At 42.9% G+C, this 15,288-nt stretch overlaps 1 protein-coding gene across 4 annotated transcripts in view; it reads right to left on the reverse strand.

Moving 5' to 3' along the window:
- Nucleotides 1-1,810: 1,810 nt before the first annotated feature.
- Nucleotides 1,811-15,288, reverse strand: part of LOC117753648 (melanoma receptor tyrosine-protein kinase-like) — a 33,817-nt gene continuing 20,339 nt past the window's right edge. For all 4 annotated transcript variants that reach the window (XM_034571847.1, XM_034571850.1, XM_034571851.1 and 1 more), the window contains 19 exons: nucleotides 15,055-15,181; nucleotides 14,817-14,890; nucleotides 14,595-14,685; nucleotides 13,947-14,146; nucleotides 13,729-13,861; nucleotides 12,800-12,890; nucleotides 12,200-12,357; nucleotides 12,092-12,124; nucleotides 7,137-7,281; nucleotides 6,807-6,929; nucleotides 6,623-6,721; nucleotides 5,336-5,521; nucleotides 4,442-4,597; nucleotides 4,250-4,325; nucleotides 3,966-4,112; nucleotides 3,774-3,871; nucleotides 3,180-3,323; nucleotides 2,994-3,087; nucleotides 1,811-2,778 (listed from right to left, as the gene is read on the reverse strand). In XM_034571847.1, the coding sequence (XP_034427738.1) occupies nucleotides 2,441-2,778; nucleotides 2,994-3,087; nucleotides 3,180-3,323; nucleotides 3,774-3,871; nucleotides 3,966-4,112; nucleotides 4,250-4,325; nucleotides 4,442-4,597; nucleotides 5,336-5,521; nucleotides 6,623-6,721; nucleotides 6,807-6,929; nucleotides 7,137-7,281; nucleotides 12,092-12,124; nucleotides 12,200-12,357; nucleotides 12,800-12,890; nucleotides 13,729-13,861; nucleotides 13,947-14,146; nucleotides 14,595-14,685; nucleotides 14,817-14,890; nucleotides 15,055-15,181 (2,513 nt within the window). In that variant the 3' untranslated portion in view covers nucleotides 1,811-2,440. The remainder of the gene's footprint in view (nucleotides 2,779-2,993; nucleotides 3,088-3,179; nucleotides 3,324-3,773; nucleotides 3,872-3,965; nucleotides 4,113-4,249; nucleotides 4,326-4,441; nucleotides 4,598-5,335; nucleotides 5,522-6,622; nucleotides 6,722-6,806; nucleotides 6,930-7,136; nucleotides 7,282-12,091; nucleotides 12,125-12,199; nucleotides 12,358-12,799; nucleotides 12,891-13,728; nucleotides 13,862-13,946; nucleotides 14,147-14,594; nucleotides 14,686-14,816; nucleotides 14,891-15,054; nucleotides 15,182-15,288) is intronic.

Raw genomic sequence — 15,288 nt, forward strand, 5'->3', positions numbered from 1 at the left:
TGTTGAAATGTTGGGGCTGATTATCACCAGAATTCAAACTTTTTATCTTTTGTTTCTTTTCTTTCGTTGATTTCCACCCTCAGATTTTTCATCGAGTGGAGAAGCAGAGTTATATTTTCTTTTTATTTGTTGTTTGAGTAGATGAACAGATCTGCTGTGAGCAGAATTGATCACATATTTGCGATGTCCCTGTTGGATTGTGGTCATCTTCCATTAGAGTCACATAACTTACGGTTTATCTGTGAATGTATTCAGATTCCAGATATGGAAGCAATAAGTTCTAATAATAAGCAATAATTCTTAAATCTCTCTATTGTTACTTTTGGATCACACATTGGACTAACAGCACCTACATGTCTTTTTTTAATCATTTACCGTTCTACAGTCTTTATTTAGAAGAAACATTTGTTTAAAAAGATCTGAAGCTCGTCTTTGTTCAATAAACTGTTGAATAATTAACATCCTGGAGAACCTGAAGAATAATCAGTCTCCTCTCAGCTTCCATATGTTTCCACAAACAGCAACAGCAACAATACAACAATGTTTGGCTCATTATTGTCAAGTAAAAGAGAAAATAAAAAAAATAATTACAACAGTACAACATGTAGTTTCCAGTGGGAAATAACCATGTGATTACAAAGGTTAATTTTGATATTTCTTTCCCTCAGAGTTCAGACACAAACCAGTGAAATCATCACAAACCAAATGCCACGAAAAATACACAAGAAATTTTGGATTAAAAATAACAAAAATTAAAAATGATTCACCCTATTTAACATTTATAACTAATATATACAAGTATTAAACAAACAGGCTGGTTTATAACAGAATAAATAATCTACATGAAAGAAGACATTAATGTAATTAATACCAGTTTTTATGCTGATAATTACAGCTGTAAAGAATATTTTCATGTATAGTCAAACACGTTAAAATATGTGCTGGTTATAGATGTTAAACAGGGATTTTTCACTTGAATTAACCAACTAAAATATATCTAAAGAAGGACATCATGTAGCTCCCAAAACCAAAGCCAAATCATCTTGATCGCCCCCTGGTGTCTGACTGTAGTATAGCTCATAAACCTCCTCCTCCATGTTAGCAGACGGGACATGGACCAAACTAAAAAATCAAAGTAGATGTTAAATAAATGTTTGTCAAAGATGTTTCTGTCATTTCAGCTCGTTCTTCTATCTCTGATGTTTGTTCAAGTGTTTCTGATCAGTTTGGTTTGAGTCAGTTATTTGATGATATAAAAACAGGAGGAGACGTCAGGATCACTACTGCACAGACTCGGACTGTACTTTACAGACTGTAATAATGTCATCAACCACAAGATGGCAGCCTTTGTATCTGAGATATTTTAGCTTGACTTTTGGAGGAAGTGGAGACGAGTCGTCTTTATTTATAGTCTTTGATCTTTATTTACAGTCACCTACTTGAAGTTATTTAAAAATGTCTAATGTGACTTGGAATAGCATTCGAACAAAGAAGAAGAAGTCAAATTGTATTTACCTTTGGAAGAGTATTCTCCATTATTTGAGGAAGACAGGATTGGACAAAATAATTTAATATGAACTTGATAACTATGATTCACACTCCAACATTAGACCGAAGAAGAAAAAGGAGAAGCTATGAAATATCAAGTATGAATCATGCAGTTCAGGGTGAGCAGGGAAAAGGAGGAAGAGGAAGTGCTCAAGCGAGTGCTTTTGTGGCATTTGTCATGTGGGGTAATGAGAGATACAGTAGGTGGCGGTAATGCACCTTGACGTTGTTGCCACCCGCCAATAAACCGAACAAAGAAGAAGAAGATAGATTGTTTTTTTTATTTGCATAAAAATCTGCAAAAGAGCTGCACACCACCAGCTGGGGGCATCACTGTTCTCTTACGGTCACTCGTCAGTTATACGCCACAGATCATGTCATTTTCTGTCAATTTTAATTCTTTTAAAAATTCTATTTCCCATTTTCAATAATAATACACAATAATTAGTTCCTGTACATTTTCAAACCTGAAATAATGATAATTTCATTTCCATCGTGTTTTCAGTATCAATAAAGAAGCAAATACTGAGACAGGAAGTTGACGAATCTCAGAAATGTAATGTTTTTGTGTCTCTTCGTCACTTAACTATGGATTTTCACTGAGACGCAGACAGAATACATTAGTTAACATTAGAAAAGACATTAGACAGATGGACGAGTATCTGTGGGAAACTGTCTCGACAGCAGCTGATGTTGTTTGGTTTCATGGTGCTCCCTGTTAGCGTGCCGTTGAGCAACACGCAGTATGCAGAGGTTGAGTTCCAGTGTATCTACAACTCTCAGTGCGAACATGGTGAGTCAGTGTTTAAATTAAATTGAGTCGGTCTGAATCACAGGAAGCCATGTTCTGTTTCCACTAAACTTACAGCTTCAGCTTGCAGGTTGCTGCCCTCTAGCGGGCAGGAGCGTGCAGTGCAGCTCCCAGACCCAGGTACTCCAGGTTCTCGGCCGCCGGGAGGAATGCACCATCAGCGGCGAAAGAAGAGGAGTTGTCCTGCGGCAGGAAGTCGGCCTGGTAGTCCGGGTTGTCAAGGCTGTTCCAAGCAGCCAGGGGGATCGAGTTTCGAGTGGCGTTCAGGTATTCTGGTCCCTCTGGAACTCGACTGAACAGGAAGTGAGGAGGAAGTGAGGAGGCGCCCAAGCCCAAACTCAGATCCTCGTAGTTTGGATTCAACGCCTCAGACAGTCGGCTGCTGCAGCTGGTTCCACTCACGCTCTGGTTCATGTACTCTAGAGAAAAAACACACACTCATTTGTGTGATCAGACAAAATAATTGATCATTTATTCATGTTGCTGTTTCCTGCTCGTTAAAGTGTTAAAGAAATAAACATTTTCATTCACTCAGCAAACATTAATTTTACATTGATTTTGTGTCATTATTGGAATATGATGTTTTTTAATTTCCTGTAAAGTTGTTGTTTTTATGATTCTATTGTGTTCGTACCGTGAACAGTGAAGTCGTCTTTATCCAGCGAGTTGTGCGTCGGATCAGTGATGTAACGCAGAGCGACGCTGTTCTCTCTGATTGGTCGACCGTTCTGACATAAACAGAGACAGTGAAAATGTGTGTGTGTGTGTGTGTGTGTGTGTACAGACGTACAGATATATGTGTGTGTGTGTGTGTATTTACCGTGGTGTTACAGTGCTGGTTGTCATGGTTACCCAGTCCTTTACTAGGCAGCAAGTATTCGTCAGCATCCACCACGTCGTCAGTGTCGTCTGAGCTCAACAGACGAGAGTAAAACCTGCTGTCTGACGGACTGGGAAGGTCGCCCTGGCAACCAGTCACAGCAGGTTAGTTAGTTTAGTTTAGTTTGTGTTTATTTTAGTTACATTTAATTGTGTATGTTAGTTAGTTAGTTAGATAGTTAGTTAGCAGGGTGAGATTTTTTTTTATCTCTTTCTTGAACATTTTGAGATGAAAGGTTAGTTTTAATATTTATAATAATTTAAATTTTATAAATTTCATTATTAATTATTCTCTGACAATCTGAGAATAATTCAGAATGAAAATAATCAGACTGATATTTATTAGTGTGTGATTTGATCCAAATACAAATCTAGTGAATTTAAAAATGCTGGTTGATGTGTGAGATATAGTGACTGATAGAAATGATTTAAGAACTATAAAACAAAATATCTTCAATTGTTATAAACCAGAATGTTCCATAACGAAAGTCCAACACACACACACACACACACACACACACACACACATGTTCACCTGTATCACCAGGTATCTGGATGGATCTCTGGCCATTTTAGAAAACTCCACTGTCAGTTCTCTGAACCTGGGACGACTCGACGGCTCGATCATCCAACCTGACAACAGCGAGCAAACATGAATCTTCTCTATCGACTAAAATCCTCTGACTTTAAGTCTAGTGCCACCTTCAGCGCAGATATTTTCTCTCACATTTGACCATGATCGTGTAGACGTCAATGGTGCAGATGGGAGGCTGAGGCAGCCGCTCTCCTCTCTCCAGCACAGTGGCGATATCGCGTGCTGGGATTCCGTCGTACGGTTTGTAGCCGAAGGTCATCAGCTCCCACACAGTCACACCTGCAGACGACAGAACATCCCCTGTTAAATCTGACAGAAGATCGCTCTGTGCAGTTCTGCCTTCAGAACAAAATTTCATTATGGCTCAGTTGTCTGATCAGCTGCTGTTTAAACGTCTGGACGCAGGTTTGACTCACCGTAGCTCCACACGTCACTCTGATGTGTGTACGTCCACTGGAGGATCGACTCCAACGCCATCCACTTAATTGGAACCTACAGGGGGTGTCGAGGGACAATCATGAGGTGTGTTACAGGGTGGGGATAAAGGTCACAGGTCACAGAGTGTGACAAACAGGTAGCATGAAGAGATGAAGACCAGACACACACACCTTTCCCCCATCAGCATGGTACTCCTTCTCATCAGCCGTCAGTAACTTGGCCAGGCCGAAGTCAGTGATTTTGACGTGGTTAGGAGTTTTCAGCAGGACGTTCCTCGCCGCCAGGTCTCGATGCACCAGGTGTCGATCCTCCAGGTAGCTCATCCCCTGTGTACACACACACACACACACACACACACACACACACAAGGATCAGTCCTCTATATACTGTATCATCCAGACTCACATTAGATCAATATTGACCAAATCTACTCAGGGTTAGGAACCAAACTTTAAGAAATTCCCTCAAGAGGTTCTTTAGATATCATGTTCACAAGAGTGAGAAATCTATCAAATCTTATTTGTACTGCCCATAAATCCCAGTTTGTCTCATAGATGTTAACAAGGATCAACTTCCTCTGTTCTTCACTCAACAAGAGTCAAATAGAAACTTTGTGATGAGTGAATAAAGCTCAGTCCCATGTGAGGATCCTCTCCCAGGACACAAGTCCAACAGATGCTGATGGAACTGAACACATCAACACAACAACAGGATTTACTACAGACTGAAAACCTGAAAACATGATGCCTCTGGCTACGAGGTCTCACCAGAGACATAAAAACAAACCCCACATCACACTGATTCTACTGTCTTCCTGAAAACATGTTGATTTAATTAGCTTACATATGGAGCTAACCCCCCCCAGGCTTAATTCAAAAGTGTGGGAAAATGGGAAAACTTCAGTTACCCCCCCCCCCCCCCCCGACCTTGGAGTGTGAATTTTCCCAGCATTTAAACAAATGAGACTCAAGACAGAGATTCAACAGATTAACAAAGTCTCAACACACACTAGCAGCAGGTTTAAGGAGCTGATGTCTCTGATCTGTGAGATTACGTGCTCTCACCTTGGCGATCTGGACGCACCAGTTCAGCAGCCACCTGGCCCCCACGTGGTCCCTGTGGTGTCGGACGTAGTCCAGCAAGCAGCCGTACGGCATCAGCTGTGTTACCAGCTGTACCGACGACGTCAGACAGATTCCCAGCAGACGACACACATGAGGGTGATCCACACTCGCCATGACATACGCCTCCTACACACACACACACACACACACATACACACACACACACACACCTAAGTGTTGGAAACATGTCTATAATCAGTGAAGGATGTCCTGAAAGTGACAACTGGAGAAGAGAGCTCAGACATCTGGAGATTTCTCAAATCTTTTATTCAGAAATGAATTCTCTGAATTTAGTCTAAACCAGCTTCATGTGTTTGTTTCATAATTTCATTTGATCTGTTAGTTTTGGTTTCACATTGTAATTCAGGGACAAAAGAATTTAGTCTGACAAGCGTCCATCCTGTCGTCATCACCTATGTGAGCGGAGTCTACTTGTACTTGACTCTGATTGGTTTGTAGACGGCGTCTAGCATCAGCAACTTTAGGCACAGTACTCCACAGTACTACAGTACTTCAGTACTCCACAGTACTCCAGTACTCCAGTTCTCCAGTACTCCACATTACCACAGTACTCCACAGTACTCCACAGTACTCCACAGTACTCCACATTACTACAGTACTCCAAAGTACTACAGTACTCCACTAGTTCAAATGCACCAAATGAACGTCCTCGTGGTTCAAACATTTTATCGTCGGAGGTGAAGACTGCAGCTGCTTCTTCTTCTTCTTCTTCTTCTTCTTCTTCTTCTTCTTCTTCTTCTTCTTCTACTGTTTAATTCTGTCTCTACTTCCTGTGATTGGTCCAAAAGTCCAAACTGTCCAACAAAGTGTTTTCACTCTGGAACAGAACCATGGTTCAGTTTGATCCAGACCCAGAACACCTCTTCTGATCTGAGGAACCTTTCACACCTGATGTTCAGCTTCAGACTGAACTAAAGAGTCTGAGTTTTGTAATCTGGAATTATTTAATTTGTTCACTCAGATGAATAATTGGTCTCTTTGAATCTCTTCGTCAAGAGGTGAAGCAGAAGTACTGATCTCGAACGGAAATTGATTTATATCCAAACTGAATTCGAGGCAAAGAACAACATCGTCGGAAAATGTGATTTGTTTTTTTTCCAAGAAACAAAATACTAAAATGCAAAAATAGTTGAACAGTTATTTTGAACACAGATTTTGAGAGCGTGGCTCAACAGGAGGGAGAAGAAGAAGGAGGAGGAGTCTCACATCCAGGATTTCTTGGTTGGCTTTAGGTGATGTTGCTTCTCTCAGAACTTTGATGGCAACTGGGATCTTCACGTTCTCTCCCTCAGGAATCCACAGACCCTAAAACACAGAATTTTCTTTTATCCATGTTTAGTGCAGCAGACATATCGTCACGTGACCGTGTGTGTGTGTCACATGTCGTCACCTTGAAGACAGTGCCAAAGGCCCCGGAGCCGAGGACCCGAACCTTTTTAAACTCCGTCTCCTTCAGGATTCTCAGCAGCGCCTGGTTGGGAGCTTCACCACTCGGAGTCAACGGCTCCACCAGCTGAACCACAGTCAATCATGATGACATCACAGGAGGGAGGGATGGAGGAATAAACGAATAGATGGACAAATGGACAGATTACATCTAAAAACTAAATCTAGTAAATAAAACATGAAATAAATAGAAATAAAAACAAAATAGAGTCTTAAAGTAGATAAACAACCTGTTTGAACGATACGAAACAGAAAATGAACGCCAGCCTCTCACCTCTCTCTCCTGCAGGAGGCGCCGCAGAGTCCTCTTCCTCCTGATTCGTTGTCGCCGTAGCAACACAAAGATGACCAATGGCACTATAACAGCGACAAAGAGTCCGCCAACCACTCCCACCGCCAACATGGAGTGACCAGTAGCACTGTAAGGACACACACACACACACACTTGACTGTAGATGTGTATTTACCTCTATATTCTATAAATCCTTTATATCATGATATTTTTTCCTCACCTACAAGGCCCTTAATAATATGGCACCATTATACCTCAAAGAGCTGATAGTACCTTATCACCACTAGAGCACTGCGCTCCCAGAATAGGAGAGGAGGAGCCAGAGCTTCAGCATCAAGCTCCTCTCCTGTGGAATCATCTCCCACTTTCAGTTCGGGAGGCAGACTCCATCTGTACCTTTAAGAGTAGACTTAAAACCTTCCTTTACGATAAAGCTTATAGTTAGAGCCGGTCCAGGTTTGTCTTAGACCTGCTCTTAGTTCTGCTGCTATAGGTCTAGAACAGGGGTTCTCAAACCTTTGCAAGCTGGGCCCCCCCAAAGCTGGTTAGGGGTAGTTGGTTAAGTGTTATTATTGCTATCATTAGGATACTGTTATTATTATGGGCCTCTTGTGATCTTTAAAAAAAAATCTTGCAGGTCTGTCAATGTGAGACATGAGCCTGCTTTGCCTTGCAAAGGTCCTCAAATCTTGGGGCAATGTTGGACAAACATATCCTCAGGTCATCCTCGATCTGTGCGCGGTTGCGATATTTAGTTTTGAGCGCAGTCAGTCTTGAAAAGCCTGCCTCGCACAAATAAGTCGACGCGAAAAGGAGGATCATTTTTAAGGCTATGTCGCAAAGCTGAGGGTATTCCGGCATCATTGCTACCCAGAATGACGAAAGAGGGTAGGTGGTAAACAGATGCTTCAGTCTACTGTCACTCTTCAGCTCAATAAGCTGCTCTTGCATGTTTATTGACAGCTCGTCTGCTGAGCAGAGAAATGGATCCCGAACCCAGGCGAATGAACGGTAGTCCTCTTTGAAATAGGACCCAGACTGATTCTTCAGCGCTGAAAGGTTATCAGCAGCTGATTGGAGGAGAGAGGAGAAATCAGTGCCACGTGCATCGGCAATGAAGTCTGCAAGGCTGGGAAACATGTCGCAGTTTCCAGAACTGATGCGACCATGCCAGAGAGCAATTTTTTGCGTGAAGGCATTCACTCTATCAGCGAGGAGCGGAACGTTAGATTCGCGGCCTTGCAAAGACAGGTTAAGGCCATTCAGCCGGTCAAAAATATCCACCAAATAGGAGAGAGAGGCAAGCCACATGGCATCATCCAGGTGCTTCGCCAGATCTGTTTGACTTTCAGTCAAAAACAACATTACCTCCTCTCGCAGCTAATACAGCCATTGTAACACCCGCCCCCTGGAGAGCCAGCGAACTTCAGTGTGCAGCAACAGCTGTTCGTGCCCTGACCCCATCTCCTGGCAGAGGACCCCAAACAAACGGGAGTTAAGTGGACGAGCTTTAATATGGTTAATTATTTTCACGGCCTGGTGAAGCACTGACTCGAAGAGCGGTGGCATTTTCTTGGCAGCAAGTGCCTCGCGATGGACCATGCAGTGTGTCCATTGCACAAGTGGAGCAACTTGCTGGACGCGAGCTACGAGGCCACGCTCACGCCCTGTCATCGACCGCGCTCCATCTGTGCAGAGGCCAATACACTTTCCCCAGCCCAAACCACTGTCTTGGATGAACGAGTCAAGGACATTAAAGATTGCCTCCCCTGTTGTATGGGTCTGAAGAGGCCGGCAAAACAGGATGTCCTCCTCAATTTCCTTTTCCCGCACATACCTGACGTAAGTGAGAAGCTGGGCCTGTCCAGCGATGTCAGTGGATTCGTCCAGCTGCAGTGCATAGTAAGGACTGATTTGAATGTAGTATATTAGTTGCTCTTTGATATCACTAGACATTTCTGATATTCGGCGTGACACAGTGTCATTTGACATAGGTATTGCACTGAGTTTAGCAGCTGCACTCTCTCCTATCATTATTCTACACATGTCTTGCGTGGCCGGCAAAATCAGTGTTTCTGCAATTGTATGGGGTTTGCCAAGCTTAGCAATTCTATGAGCAACTACATACGATGCCTCCAGACACTGCTTGGAGACAGTTCTATGCTTGGAGATGGTGGTTTGTTGTTGCTGGAGGCCATCACGTTTACGTTTAAAGAAGTCCACAGGCTTCTCTTTCAAGTCAGGGTGTTTGGTGTCGAGGTGCCTTTTTAATTTGCATGGCTTCATGCTGTCATTTACCAGCACCTCGGCACACAAAACACACTGAGGACGTTGCTCAGTCGTGCCAGTGACGGTGAAACCAAACTGCAAATAGCTCTCGTCATATTTGCGAAGCTTTGGCTTCTTCGCAACTGGCACATCGGTTGCCTGACTTTTACGAATCAGAAACTTGTCCATAGTTCAATCAGGAGAGACTTGATTCACAATTTAACGATGTTTATTTTGACAAACGTACACAAGTAAAGTGAATATTTATAGTCTTTGGCATTTTAGACCCCTGTGTGATGTCATCAGGATTAGAAGGGGGTGGAGCAGAACATCAAACAGGAATACCCCCCGGGGTCTAGACACTGGTGGTGGTTGATCAGTCAATAGATTGTTTGGATGGCCCATATTATGAGCATAGTCCTATTGGACTTCCCTAAGTGTGACATCGTCTGCCCTTAACCCTCACAAGAGTAAGGAAAAACTACAAAACCCCTTTTGACGGGGAAAACGTAGAAACCTCAGGAAGAGCCGCATGCGAGGGATCCCTCTCCCAGGACGGACAGAAGTGCAATGGATGCCACGAGTAATAGGTATATTGTTTAGGCAGTCTGTAGATTTTTTAATCTGCAATCAGCTGCCACCATGGTCCACGATCCGTTGTCATGATCCACTGATACTATTGGGATCCTCATCATGGTCCATGATCGCTGTCAAAACGATGTGGGATTTAAACAGTACATACGATCAGTTGAGGTCGGGATCCGGAAGAGGTGATGAAATTCTCTCAAGACTGGAGGAGATTGGGGTGGAGGAGGGGTTATGAGAGTCACTGAAAGACGGCTGACTGCGGAAGAGAGGAGAAGGGATTTTTAAAGTTTGACAGCTGCTGAATGACTGGCTGAAAGAGACCGCGCAGACCTGATTGGATATTTAGGAACGCCCATGATCAGCTGATCAGTATGCAGGTTAAGTCCTCCTGTGGGCGTTCCTGATGTTTAGGACCGCCCACAATCAGCTGATCAGTATGCAGGTTTAAGTCTTCCTGACTGAACTTACACTAAGGTTCATTTGTGTTTGTTTGCTGATACAGTGTGTGTGAAGTTAATAAAGTTCTAATTGCAACATCGTGGTCTTGTGAGTGTGTTTGTATGTGTGGCTGTGAGCGACTTGCACACAAATAATGAATAAGGCTGTGCTAGGCAATGGTTCCTAACAAAACGAACAGTACACAATGTAGACAGGGACAGCACAGAATAGTATTCAAGTGCTGGTGTTTTATTTGTTGCAACACGGTGGATGATTGAAGATGTAAAGGTAGGTGTTAAGGAGAAAAGGGCTAGCTGCAGTTGGAAGAAGTTAGCTAGCTAGAAGGCTAGCTCTTGGGGCTACGAGCTTTCTAAAAAGACTGTGGAGCAAATTACTCCTTAGATTAGGCTACGAATAGGCCTACTGCAAGTGCAGGAAGGTATTACTAAGGAAGGAGTGAGTCTTTAAAAAGACTGTTTATAAAGCAATGAATATCTGAATGATAGAGGAAACAAGAGCAATCACACAAACTCTGCAGGGTGTCGTCTCAGTGAGGGTGAGCGCTGACCATGCCTGCGGTTACTTTTATACTCGGAAGCGTACGTGCAACTCGCGTTCAAATGATAACACTCCTCTTTTGATTGATGGATCAGGAACGAAACAGTATTTGATTTGTGTCAGTCCAGCCCTTTGCATTTCGCCACTGAGGGAGCTTTCACTAACCAGTGACAGGTCGGCGGTCGTTTTTTTTTTTTTTTCTCCGTCTGTGACATCGCGCCCCCCCTGGAGAGTGTTCGCGCCCCCCACTTTGAGAACCACTGGTCTAGAAGGTCGGGGGACACATGACACATGGAGCTTCTCTTTCCAGCTTCTCCTTCCTCTTCTCCATCCTCATCACATCAAAGAAACTAATATCTCATCAATACATGTTACTGACTTGACTTCTTCCCCGGAGTCCCTTTGCCTTATCGTCCGCAGATCCACATCGTGGATTATGATCTGTGGACCGCGTATCAGAGATCGTGATCGTAATGGTGGATTCTGTATCGTGTTGGCATCTGATAGTGGTGGACCACGATCGAGGTGGCAGCTGATGGTGGCAGTGGATCATGATTGTGGACGATGGTGAATCCTGATCGTGGTGGATCCTGACCGTGGACTATGATCACAACAAGACTGCTTGATATATAATATTTCTCCTCAGATACTCGACCATTACTGACAATAATCCATCAGTTCATTGACCTTCAGCTACAAAGTGTTTATTCTAATCAAAGCTGTAAATACTCTGATCTCTCTGATGTTCTCTGTTCCACGTGACATCTGTTCACTTGTGTCCGTCCTGGGAGACGGATCCTCACATGTGTCTCTGAGGTTTCTACCTTCTTTACCTGTTAAAGGTTTTAGTAGTTTGACTCTTGTTGAGGGTTAAGGACAGAGGACGTCTCACCTTGTTAAAGCCTCTGCGACAAACTGGGACTTGTGAATATGGGCTATACAAATAAAATTTGATTGATTGATTGATTTGTTACAGTGTGAACTTGACCTGGTCCCACTGATTCAGATTTACTGTTGTCATGCAAACCAGGACATAATGTCACATTTGATCAACTCTCATCGACCCATGATGAACTCAGTCTCACCCTGTACATCCTGACAGACCCGGTCCTGAACACCTGCGGACACAGACACACAATCATCAGTCGTTCTCTTCACGTGTTGTCAGTCAGATCTGCAGACGAGCGTCTCACCCCTCGGTGCAGTTCTGGTGACAGGCCTGACACTGGCCCGTGTCGTCGGCGTATTTCCAGACCAGCGTGTCTCCGTCCCCCGGGACACCATGGGGGCATCGTGTCACGCAGTGAGGGCCGTCCTGGGCATGGGCGCACTGGGAACACTGGTCGGGACCCTGTAGGTGGAACAATTTGCTCAATGTCTTCTCATGTGTTTTAAAATATAAAGTTATCAAATTTCTAATGAATAATCATTTTAAAGATCTAACTTGAAACATTTGTCATCTTTTAAATTGTATTATTCATAAATCTGATTTATCTATAATTCTGTTTTTTGGTATTTCCTTTATTTTCTCTGGATTTGTTTTCCTTTTATTTCTGATTCTGAAACACCTCCTCTCTCTCTTTTAATATTTTATTATTTTTTTAGTTAGTTCCTCATCTTTTAAGATGTTATCATTTTATCTTCATCACTGTTTTCCTGCACACATTTATCAGGTTTATTATTCTTTTTGATTGCATGTTATAGTAAATGGTCTGTATTTATATAGATATTTGCTAGTCTTGATGACAGTCAAACTGTGAGCAGAGACTTGTCAGCAGAAAGTAAGTACTGACCGGTCCATGACAGGCTGGAGTCCTGGGTGTCAGCAGACACTCTGGATGACACTCGACACAGCTGCCGTTCACCTCCACCTCTCTGGGCTCACTGAGGAGAAACAGAGACTCAGGACGGACGCCTCCAGTGGGAAATATGTCAAATGTGTTGAATGTTAATGCTCACAATTAAATTCTGTTCCCTTTGCGTTAATCATAAAATGAATGTGACAGTTTGGCTCCGATCTGCCCCCTAGTGCACAATCTTTTAATCCTTCAGGTGAATATTTCATTTTTGTGACATTAAAGCACAAAATCATCAACACAATCACCTGTGTTCTATCTGTTCTAAATTATATTTACATGATATTTTCAAAATCTGTGGTTTTAATCAAAGTAACGTTTCATTCTTTGTGTTTGTCAGAAGAGTCAAAAGTGACTTTTTATCCAGTTTGAAGTCACATTTTTACACTTTCTTACATCTTGGTGGTTTTTTACTCTATATTTGAAGCAGTTGAAGGATTTTAGTCATCGGACGTCTGGATCTGAAGTTTTCAGAGAAACAAGCTGAGCAAACGTTAGCAGCAGCTCGACTCACAGCCAATCAGAGACGAGTCAGAGAAACACTGAGTTTAACAGGAAGCTGCTTTATCCACTGTTTTTACTGGAGTGAATCAGCTGTTTGTTTTGGAGGAGGAGACGTCTGAGGAGAATTCAGATAAAAACCTCCTGAACCATCAACACTGGAGGAATCTAACCAGGAGAAGACTACAACTCCCATCATCCCACATTGCTACAGTCAACTAACTCTGTCTGTAGTTATTGTTCTGAGGGAGAGACCCCTAGTGGCAGAATGCTACTTGTGAGTATAATAAGTAACATGGTCGTGATCTGCTGCGGTTCACAGACATGCTGTTGATGTGCTGTTGAGCCTGGTTCTGCTTTCTCACCCCTGCAGCAGGTTACAAAAGGCCACACAGCGCCGCTTGCGGTCAAACTGTCGACAGGAGGCGCACATGGTTGGACCTGGACCCCAGCAGCCCCCATCTGTACACTCATCATCACAGGTTCGATTCTGTTGTTCTTTGAGAGAGGGAGAAAAAGATTTTCTTATTCCTCCGCTTTCACTCGACACAGAGGTGAACTCAACACACATTCAGAAACTCACCACAGACACTGGGGGCAGAATTGTCCCGCATGTTGATGGTCTGGTCACTGGATCTGAAGAGGCGGGTCCACTGTTCGCGTCGATTGTAGCAGAGCTGGAGATTGTCTTTCAAGGCCACCCTCCCAGCGCTCACCTCCTTCAGGGAGCGCAGACCCAGCCAGCGGAGGTGCTTCGCTTTCACCACTGCCAAACTGTGTTGACTAGAGAGAAACGATTTCAGTTTGAAGTCCAACACTTTAGGTTGGCTACTCTGATAGTAACATATGACACATGTGTGTCATAGATGATGTTTCATGATTATCTGATCTCAGGGCAGTAAATATATAAAGAACAATAAAGGACCCAGGATTGAACCTTGAGGAATTCCATTACTGAAGTGTGAAAGATTTTTCAGGATTTTTCAACAGAGAAAGTTTTGACCCGTTCTTTGTTTCTCTCTGTAAATGAGCTTGAATGACACTGATGATCAGTTAAAAAAACACATTTTAAAAAGGTCTAAAAAAAGACAGTGACTGAAAGAATACAGTTGAATTTGTTTGCACTTGCATGTTAAGATAAAAAGAAAATCAAACATTGAAAACATCTAAATATCAAGACTATTGGTCTAAATTATTTTTTTTGTAATAACGAACAGTTACTGAGACTCACGAGCGCGTCGTTCTCCCTCTGATGATCTCCAGGTTCTCGAACACAGACAGAGAGGTCAGGTTCTCCGGCCACGACTGGATCAGCAGATAACCTGGAGGACACAGGTAAGAGCAGAGGGTTGATTAGAAGCACTGTGTTAATTGTTTCAACATAGTGACTAATGTGGAGCTAAATAAAGTTTACCACAGCACTGCTGGTGACAAAAAGTGGCCCTTGACCTACCGGTGATTTCCTTCACTGTCCTGAAGTACTCCAGCTTCACAGGGTCCATGGGGGGGATTTTATAATGAGCATCTCTGGAAGAGTCAATTAAAACAACTTTCAAATACTGACACCAACGCTGATATGAACGTTTGGTTTCAGACACAACGCTGAAGCCAAATTGCTGCTGAATTTGTTCAATGGGATTATTTAATCTATAATATTAATAGTAAAAGAAAGTAATAATTCAGAATTGGACCCGGTGAAGGAGGTTTCGATGAGCGAGACACCTCCATTGATTTTGGTGCAGTTCCTGAAGGATTCGATGTTGGAGGCGTTCACAGCCAGGGTGTTCATCAGAGAGCCGAACCCGACTCCGTCACAGGCTGAAGGATGAAACAAGACAAGGTTTTATCAAATACATTTTTATCTAATATCATATATATTTATTTAAATATTCAAGTCTTTCTCTCTCTCTCTTTAGGTCACTCTA

This window comes from Hippoglossus hippoglossus, chromosome 20, assembly GCF_009819705.1.
Source record: "Hippoglossus hippoglossus isolate fHipHip1 chromosome 20, fHipHip1.pri, whole genome shotgun sequence".
NCBI lineage: Eukaryota > Metazoa > Chordata > Actinopteri > Pleuronectiformes > Pleuronectidae > Hippoglossus > Hippoglossus hippoglossus.